General features: G+C 53.7%; 1 protein-coding gene across 1 annotated transcript; it reads left to right on the forward strand.

The window, feature by feature from the left end:
- The first annotated feature begins 540 nt into the window (after positions 1 to 540).
- Positions 541 to 4,611, forward strand: LOC147336619 (uncharacterized). Its single transcript, XM_086286210.1, has one exon. The coding sequence runs from the start codon at positions 541 to 543 to the stop codon at positions 4,609 to 4,611; it is 4,071 nt and encodes a 1,356-aa protein (XP_086142336.1).
- Positions 4,612 to 10,023: the final 5,412 nt, after the last annotated feature.

Here is a 10,023-nt window from a genome sequence, read left to right on the forward strand (position 1 = left end):
TTAAACACGGACCAGCAGCCCGGTATCGTGGACGTCGAACTCTGCCCCCAAAAACAGTGTCGTCTATGCGAACTGGACCAAAACACCGCGGATGCGATCAAGGTACTCAAACCTCACGAAGTCAGGTCGTTTTTGGTGTCGTGCGGACAAAGGTTTACAACCGAAGAGGTCAACGTTCATCTGGGTCACACCGTAACGTCGGACGAAAACACGATCGGCGTACTGCAGAACATGTCGATAGACTTGATAGCCCGCTCGTACACATTAGCGAACCGTACTTCGCTACACATCATGAACCGCGTGACTACCCATATGGGTAAGGCGATACTGGTACCGGATCAGGACGTGGCCAAGATTCACAACGACGCAGTGAAACAATTCATTGGACTCACGGCCATGTGCCGAACTCTACTAAAACACCGGCCCGTAGATTCAAACGACAAGGGAGGGTCGCATCCTCTGCTATGACGCTGTGCAGCTGATGCTATCAGAGCGCCCTCCGTAGCTTTACCTTGTAAGCGGCACATTCGTCGTGACACCATGATCGCCGCATTCGCTCTGTGTGTGGGTTTGTTGTTGCCTTTCGCGGCATGCAGCCCCGTGGTGTACGACAACAACAACAACAACAAAAACAACAAAAACAACAAAAACAACAGAATCGCCAAGCCGTACGGATACGCTCCGTACGTCTGGATATCGGTTCTGAGATGCGCTGCGGGGACCAGCTGGTGTCAAGGTTACAGCAAAGGAAGCTTCGCCTTGACGGTTGACATCGCAGGGCGCGAGGATCCGAGTGACCAAACGTGTACACATTACTGCTCCGGGAAAATTTACGCGAGCTGGAGACCCGACAGGAGTGCTAGTGGCGATCTGAGTAGATACGAACGTCAAGGTGTTATGCTAGGCGCGTACGTGCTGAAGCTGGACAGAGACTCGTGCGTAGAAATACCAGGAAAGTTCCCGTGCGCAGATCGCGTGGTATCTTCAATTCCCATCAACAAGGTATCCGTAATGCTGCACGCCAATGAGAGAAACAGAGAGTATTTCTTTGGCGACGATCCCGCGGCGCAGTGCGACCCCGATCCCCAGTGCGCAACCTACAAATTGTTGAGAAGGACCTTATACGCAACCGAAGGGAATAGGACTTGGCCCGACACCGACGACGTGCTGAGCATAAGAAACTCTCCGTACGCTTGCGTGTTATCGTACGTGGGCCTGGGCGACAGCGAGTCGATAGGCCTGTGCTACACTCAACTGGGCGACAACTGTTTTCGCTCAAACGGAAACACGTTCTGCATAGGACGAACCGATACCAACAGCGTGGGCATAACCAACGCCGACGAAGACGCCTCGGCCCCTATCACTATGTGCGAAATATCTAGTGCCGCGGAGCTGCTGCGGAGAGATGTACTATCGCGACCCACTACCGGTGAAATCGAAGCCTTCATCGCCTCCTCGTCCTGCGACGCTACCATAGTATCGGCGGACAACGCGACGTACGCCTCGGATCATCTGTCCCTGGACGTGGACATCGACAGGTTCCACGCGTTGAGCGAATTCGGGCACGTTATTCTCAGGATACCGCTGGACAGGTGCGTGGTCCCCGTGGCTTCCACAGACGGTGGGTACGCCTCGACGATGCAGAACATAGCTAAGACCCTGCACAAAACGGCGATTGCCACGTACGCGAGCGCCATCATGCTGGATGCCAGCGACTGGGGCTCCTCCGCTTGCTCTCGGGACAACGTAGATTCCGAGGTGAGCAAAGTGGCGAGCGACGTGGCGCGGGCGATAACTGAGCTACGGGCAACCAAGCTATTCCTTCGTTTACCGAGAGATGTGAGACGTGTGAAGACCATGAACTTTGCGAGCCTTGGAACGTTCGAGGCCTTTGTCACCCCCCGACTGTTCGTTGACATGACCGAACCCAAAGACTGCCAGAACATGTGGACGAAAAAAGGGGGTTCGATCAAGGGCATCGTGCCGTACGTGCTGGCTGTATTACGCGGTGGCGTTAAGGCTAACAAGCTGATAGCTACGTTGTCGCTAACCGGGGGGCTGACGATTACACCCGTGGAGAACAACAACGTGACGGACGTCTCGAATAAAACCACGACCGAACTCACATTGGCCGACATGGAAAGTAATAACATTTTGAGATGCGAGGAAGACATGAACACGAAATGTTGCTCCGGATCGACGACGACCATGTGGGGAAGAAACGCGTTAGTCAACGCGACGTACACGTCTACGTCCCTCGAAACCCTCAAGCAGTACCCCGAATTGATAGCGGTCGCGTTTGGTATCAACCAATTTGTGATCTCCCCCGTGGACTCGGATTTCAAGCGAAAGGTGCGCGCTAACACCCCCGCTATATCGAGCGTGACGTCCGCAGTCCACAGGCTTAGGGACTGGCGCAGACAACAGGCTGTGGCGGGGGTGTCGAGCGACACCGCATCCCGTGCCAGCGTGAGGAACAGGCGCTCCGCAAACTCAGTCGTGGGAACGGATTCCACGGAAGCTATCGCCGTCCCTAGAGAATACAAGGACCCTGCGTCGGGATCCAAAAATTGCCTCGACCCGCAGTATCAAGTCGGTCTCAGCAACAGACTCGTGTGTCCGGGGCTTATAATTTTGAACGGGGCCTTGGGGGTGTTCAAAGAGCCGTACAAGGAGATGTACAAGACAAGCTACGATAACATGTACATCGTGAACGTGCACACGCTGCAATCTTGCACGCCCGGCGAACCGAAACGCGAGGCCCTACTGTCCAGCACCCCGCCGCAGACCGCGATCAACATACACACGCTAGTACCCACCACGGACAGCAGTCACTACATGGTGGGTATACTGGACACCGCTACCGTGGTGGAGTACAAGCCTCCGGTTAACAAAGTGTGTAACGCCTACAACGACGGAGAGACCATCCACAATATGAACGTGGTGGCCGTGGACGACGGCTACACGGTGGATAAGCCGACGATCGAGGCCGAGCACGGATTGATAGTCAAGCCGGCCGAAGCGTTGTATTTCGTATCGAACTTTACCCACGGCATAGATTACATAAATATGGACGTGCGGTGTATCGATTACGACGTGAGCGCCATGCAACCGTGTCTAATAGCGATATGCGGAGGGGACGACAGTTGTCGAAGGAATTACGGCAGGCTGTGCAATTCCGCTCACGAGATAGTAAACGACGCACGCAGAGCCAGTGAATTTGTGCAACAGGGGCTGCGAGAGCTGGCCATGCAGGAACGGAAAGCGAGGATGTACGAACTACCGGACTCGGCGCCGTTTCCCTGGCTGGACAGGCCGCCTAAACCCCGCGGCAGAAAGAAACGTTTCGTGGCCACGGGCATGGCGACCGCGGCGTTGGGGTTGGCCTGGCACACGTCGAACAGAGTTGATAAATTGGAAGAGCAGATGGACCTTTTGAAAAACAACTATGTCAAAATCTCTCAGGACATGGTCGAAGTCAGCAGGAAGCTCGATGATAATATAGCATTGGTGAATGGACGCCTAGACGAGCAGGAGATACAAATGCAGCGCAATACTGAGAAGGCCAACAAAAACTTTGCCCTGCTCAAAGAGACTATGATGAAAAACAGGGAAGCCTTGATGCGTGACATCAACGTCAAATTCTCCGTCACCATTAGCTACCAGATGTGGTACGCTCAGATGCAGAGCGTCACGCATCAAATGATGCAGGCGGCCATGCAGGTGAGGTTCATGGCCAGAGGGATCGAGAACTGTCTCAGGCAAATTGCATCGAAGCGATCCGGCAGTTGCCCGAGCGGCATGTCTGTGATACAGGAACACCCCGGATTGTCCGAATTCCCGACGGTCGCCACCGCTCTGTACAAAGACAGGAAACTGTTCATAGTGCATTCTTTGCCCAACACGGTGGAGAAAACCACAATCAGGGGTGTTATACCCATGCCCAAAATGAGCACCGACGGCATCCCATGTTGGCCCGATTACAAGGTGTGGCTGATAAACGGCAAATATTACGAGCCTTCGGAATGTCACGGAAGGTACTGCCGTGCACCCGAGCCTCATCACACGTACCTAAGATGCCTGGAAAATCCCAAGGACTGTAAGACCGTGTGCGCGCCGTGTCACAAAGGCGTATGCTATCAGAAGAACCAAGTCACTTGGATGGAAGGTGTCGCGACCGTGGAAATAGAATCGCCCCCCCTTAAACCCTTTTCCCGGACGCATATATCGCAAGGCCCGGTGTCCTTTGCGGATCTGTTAGAGGACAACGCGGCAGGAGGGCCTGAATTGGAGCTACTTACGAATATAAACACAAGCATAAAACTCATTAGTCTCCACGGTGAACTTGACAACATAAGCAGAAACATAGAAGCGTTTGATAAACGCTACGATGAGATAACCGCTAGCAGGGTCACATTCGGAGGATGGCTTTCAGGTTTTGCCAGCGATGCCGCGCTGTGGACTTGTGTTGCTGTACTCATGGCATGGTGTACCGGCCTTTCTGCTGGGATAGCCTATACGATGTTTTGTGGAGGAGGCTGCGGCGGCGGAGGTATTTCGCGGCCGGTTGGCGTGAAGCCTCGTTTTCGCCGAAGACCTAAGCTGCTATGAAAGGGTTGTCTGTTTCAAGACAACACGAACCCACTGCTTTCACGTCGGGGTATTGTAATTGTAATGCAATTGTCAGTGTCATACCTGTACGTTGTACATTGTTTGTGTGTGTATATATATGTATGTAATAAAAGTAAAAGAACTGGACTGTGTGGTGGCGTATGTATGTATGTAATCCATTGTCTTGTGAAAGACAAACCCAAAACCGACCCCCCCCCCCCCCCCCCCCCCCCCCGTTCGTCGCAGAGCGATGTCTGGGTCCACCGTATCATATATGTTATTATCGTCAACATCTAATGTGTTTTGTTGTGACTCTGCGTACCCACGTTTTTAGAATGCTGTATGTGGCTCGTACCAACGTGTTAGAATGCTGTATGTGACGACACAATAATAAAGACATTTGTATCATTCTACCATCGTGTTGTTTATTTTGTACATTGCACACAGATCAACAGAAAACAGGCAATCTACACTATGTGCACAGGACAATTCGGTTCAGGCGGTCTTCCGTATGCGTTACACGCTTCTTGGACCGTGACCTTGGTCACAGGCTCCCTGGCGTCATCCAAGTCCCTTTGTATGGCCAGAGTGAGCACTTGCTTGTTTATGTATTCCGAAGCATTGAGTTGCAGTCCCACGTTGTCCGACAATGTTTTAACTGCAGGAATCAGCCGCCGAACATCGAGTCTTCCTCTCAGAGCTCTGAGTAAATAGCGCAGACGCTGTCTCTCCAGCTCAGCCGAGTCCAGCTCTTTCTTGAGGTTCTGATACTCCTCCGTGTGATCCGCGACGAGCGCCGTCGCGGTGCTGTCTTTGAGCAGAGCGATGTTTGCGTCTAAACTCGATATGTCTCGCGACACCGTGTGTATCGCCACGTCGAGGTGCGCCTCCTCTTTCTTTCTCATGAGCACGAGAATATTTTCTTGTTCCATCGGATGCATGTATAACGAAGTGAAAAAGTTCACTCCGCAAGAGAGCAGCGCGTCCGTCAAACAGCACACGGCCTCGGTCAGCCTATCCGACACTCCGGTCCGCCAGCGAGGCATTGCGAGCGCAGCGCGATACCATTGTTTGTTTTTTTATGGGGGGGGGGGGGTTATTTGGTTTTTTTTTCACCTCGGACGTTGGCTAGCACTGTAGCATGCGCGAGTATCGCGTACTCTCAAATATGCGGTTGAATATAGGAGTGATGAGCCGGTACGCGCTGTGAACCGGGGTGTTAGCAAACAGCCCCGTGCCGCTGATTCTAGGAGCCAGTCGATCGACCAGATTGCTCGTCGTTTCGTCGCTGACAAACTTGAGTTTCTTATCCGACGTGAGGCCCACGCCGTAAGTACCACAGAAAGCCACTCCTAATTCCTTGTGCATGATGTCCGTAATCCGTTTGTTTCCGCTGGCTCTGTCGACCGTGTCCTTGAAGGGGTCGTGCACGGCGTCCAATACGCCTTTGTCTAAGTCTACGACGTGCTGGGTTTTACAGAAAAGTCTCAGGTTGCTCTCCTCGCTACCTCTGCTCCGAGAATGCGATTTGGGCTTTACGGCGTGCACCGAAGTGAAAGGGTGAAGCAAGGTGGGTATGCAACTGTAACCTTCCGTCCGCATCCTCGGATCACGCGTCAACGAGGAGGTCAGTCTCTCCGAACGACCGGTCGTGAAAATGTAAGGTCTGCAGCCGCCGCAGGAAGTGTCGGATTCGGGGCAGAAGCCGTTAAACGCGTCCGCTACCACCACGTCGTACGGACCTTGCGTGTCGATGTGAACGTCTCCTCCTCGCAAGTCTTTCATGTACATGTTAGAAATGTATAACCCCGGGGAGTCCATCGTATCTGGGATGATCGTCGATTCGCAGTACTGGTTGACGGATAGCAGTTGATGAGTGTTGTGGCTGGTGGGTTTGCATATTACCCCTGTGCCCAAGGTGTACAGCATGGACTTCTGCGGCATGAGCGATATCCCGCAACCGGTAAATCGCAGACCTCGGAACATCAGATACGACAACCCCGAATAATACTTGGTGTCGTAGTGGTCCTGTATGACCCGGCGAGTCAACAGAGTGCTATAGTGTACTCCCAAGAGGAATTTGGCAAGGTAGTTGGTGACGCCGGTAAGTTTGTGTATCCTGACGGCCCACATGTACGTGACGATCGACGTGGGGTGAAAGCTCGCGTCGCTGCTCTCCGAGAACCCCGCGGTGGGAACGAAGACGTCTGTCGCGTCCTCGTAGCCTGCGCCCGGTGTCGTCTTTGAAAAGAAACACACACCGGTGATCTGGGGGACCGTGGGCATCTCACTGTTGGTCAGATTCAACTCGTTCTCTAGCCTGACAAGGTCCCCGTCCCGCACTACGGGGACGTGTCGGACGTCGCGATCGCAATCCCGTGACTCTGTAGTCCTATACACCCTAGCTCCCATAGCAGGCAACACTACCCAGTACATGATGTTGCAGTAGTCGATCTCGTTGGCGGTGAACGACGTCGGGTAACCGTGGTTGGCTTCTTCGTGTCCATTTGAAAGGTTGTTGAACGCGACCATGTAGGGGAGCACCGAGTTGGTTCTTTCGCCGACTATTGCGTGAAATAGGAACAGCACGCCGTTTATGAGATCCTCCAATTGTACCAAGATCGTACGCTCCTGAGATGTAAATTCAGAGCCCCCTTCTTTAGCCAAAAGCCGTCTGTGCAGCGCGATCGTGCAGATGGGATCGGTTAACAGGGACCAGTACTTTCTGGATGTCGCCCACTCCGCTTCGCTCATCAGCGCGGTTAGCGTGAAGGTGTTCGCGAACGCCTCGTTTCTGACTGCCAACATGGCCTGGATGCCGGGGCTGTGTAGTAGCGCGTGGTCGATAAACTCCAAGCCCGAGGTTACGCTTTGCGCTTGCGTGGTTTTGCCAAAACGTGCGAGCAACTCGCTTCCGATTTGGGCTATTTCGTTCTCGATGGAGTTCATGCCCGAGGAGTTGAACAGCGCGAACCTAGGTCTCACGAGCCACCGGTCGTCTTGCGGTATCACCATGTGTCGCGTGTCGAACTCCAAGAGAGACGCCGGGTTGTTGGTCTTCGCGTACCAGTCTCTAGTCTTCGCCAACGCGATCATCGTCGCTCTGGTGATCCGTGTGCGTTCTCCGCCGGTCATCAGAGAATCCACCTCGGTTTGCAGAAATCTCCTTCGCTCGGCGGTGAACAGTTCCTTGGGGTTCCCTCTGGCGTGAAGACTACGAAGCGTGACTTCTACCACCGCCCCGTCGTATCTGTGCAGGAAGGTGGACGACGGCGACCTCTGCGCCACGTGTTTGAAGTTGAGCTCGTCCGCGTCTTTGGTGTCGAGCAAAGTGTACGGATTCAATTGCGCGACGGCGGGAGCGGTGCACCCCACCGTGAAATACTCCCACTTAAAACCCTCTGAATTGGAGAAGGCTTTGTGCTCGGTGGAAGTGTTCCTACTCACGCCGTGTTCCATTTGCACGCCGTCCACGCGTACGATGGGTATCTTGTCGGTCGGTCCGCCGCCTGCCATTATGTAATTCACCTTGGTGGACTCTTGAGACAGAGACCCCTCCACGAAAGGCAGGCCCGTTCCCAGAGAGCTGTGGTGCGCTACTTCTTTCATTACAAATTGGTGACCGTCGGACGCGTTGACCGTTTCGTTGTCCATGGTGTACACCGCAAACTCCGGCGAGAGGACGGTGTCCTCTGTAACTATGTGAGACCTCGAGGAGCCGGAGTGCTGCTGGGACACTATTCTAAATAAGCTCTCGCCCATAATCAGAACCTCTGGGCTTTCGCTCTCTAACACTCTCCTGGCGTTTTCCAAAGCGCAAACGAACGTGTCGGGCTGTATGTTCACCATGCCACACGTGAGCTCGGCCATGGTCAACACGTAGTCGAGCCGTTCGGCGCGGCCTGCCGTTTTGGTCTGCCGGGCGATTCTGTCGATTAGCGTGGGCTGAGCCGCGCAGTATTGCAAGACTTCGCACGTTCTCGTCAGTTCCCAGGCCGTGCTGGCCATCTCCAGCTCTCTCGTGATGAGGTCGACGGCGACCGACGGCACCGTCACGCTCAGCAGACTACCGAATTGCATGGTCACAACTTTGGACGTGGGCCTGAATTCCTCGCTGTGCACGGTGGTCTGCACTCCGTTGGTTATTGTGTCGTACGTGCCATGCTGAGCTTCTCGTTGATCCGTGATTCTGTACTTTCGGAAGAATTTCGTGCCCGTGGGCACCTTGTCGTCCGGGATTAACATTTTGTAAACGAACCCCCCCAGCAAACGGCTCGTTTCTCGCTGTTGTCGAAACAGAGTCACTCCCATGTGAGCCTGGGACATCAACAGAGTTACGTCCGTGACCACGCTCGTGTTGGCAGCGGAGGATCTGATCACTTTGTCGACAATGTACTCGGCAAATTCACTATTTGGGTTTCTGAGAAACCCGGGGGCTCCGATCAATCTGGCCACAGCTTCCACCGGTTTCAGCTTGTAGCTGCCCGGGTCCATCACTACGATGTTCATGATTGCTTGTTTCTTTGTAGATCCACTGCGGTACTGTACTACACTACGAATGCTCTAGATTTCACACGGGAAGAGCGACCGATCGCCTTGATCTGTGTCCTGCGCGGTCCAAGGGGGAGTCGCTGTAGAGCCTTGGACATTTCATGGGAGCACTCGTCGTAGTACATTAGTAAACTCGAATCACCCCCGTGTCGCTTCAGCAGTCTGTCCGCAACGAGCGCATCCGCGGTGGCCTCTATCGCGTCTCGCTTGAGTCTAGACAACTTCAACGCTCTCCGCCGAAATTCCTTCTGGTTACTTGAGTCGTCGTCCTTGTCCTTGTCCTCGTCCTCGTCCTCGTCGTCATCTTCGCTGTCCTCGAATTCCTGATAATACTCGCCGCCGCCGCCCATGTAGCCGCGCACAGTGTCCCTGTTTTGACACAGGCAGCAAAGCGCTCTGAATAACATCCACACCATCCCGAACCGACAGTAGGCAAACGGTCACACGCTCGTATTAAAAAGCAGGTGATAATAAGTATATTTGAGGATAGAATTGTTAACCGGACTACATACTGGTAAAGATTAGAGGGGCTGGGAATTCAAGCCATTGTCATGGCGTCGGAACGTGCGCTGGTGGAGAAACAGTTAGCGGAGGTGGCGTTGAGAGACAGGCCGTGTTCGCACGACCTTTACAGGTTTAGAAGGAACGAGCAGCAGTGTAAACGAGATGCGTCCCGCCTCGTCGACTACAGAGATTACGGGTTGATACCGATTCATCGCGACGTAGAGTCTTGGATTTACGTGGCCGAGGATCCTCAGTTGGCCGTAGCCGTGGAAGAGATTGTCAACACGTTCAATCCAAATCTGTCCATAGAGTTGTTGTTGTACAACGTGTTGGGGAGCAACAACGAGAGTGCCACGT

The sequence above is a fragment of the Aulonocara sp. 'chitande type north' Nkhata Bay genome, linkage group LG3 (assembly GCF_057382095.1).
Source record: "Aulonocara sp. 'chitande type north' Nkhata Bay isolate Kocher_YH1m ecotype deep benthic linkage group LG3, A_spYH_male_GT1.1, whole genome shotgun sequence".
Lineage (NCBI taxonomy): Eukaryota > Metazoa > Chordata > Actinopteri > Cichliformes > Cichlidae > Aulonocara > Aulonocara sp. 'chitande type north' Nkhata Bay.

Bases quoted from the DNA above. Each gene is read 5' to 3' on its own strand.
- LOC147336619 (XM_086286210.1), top strand. From the start codon at position 541: ATGATCGCCGCATTCGCTCTGTGTGTGGGTTTGTTGTTGCCTTTCGCG.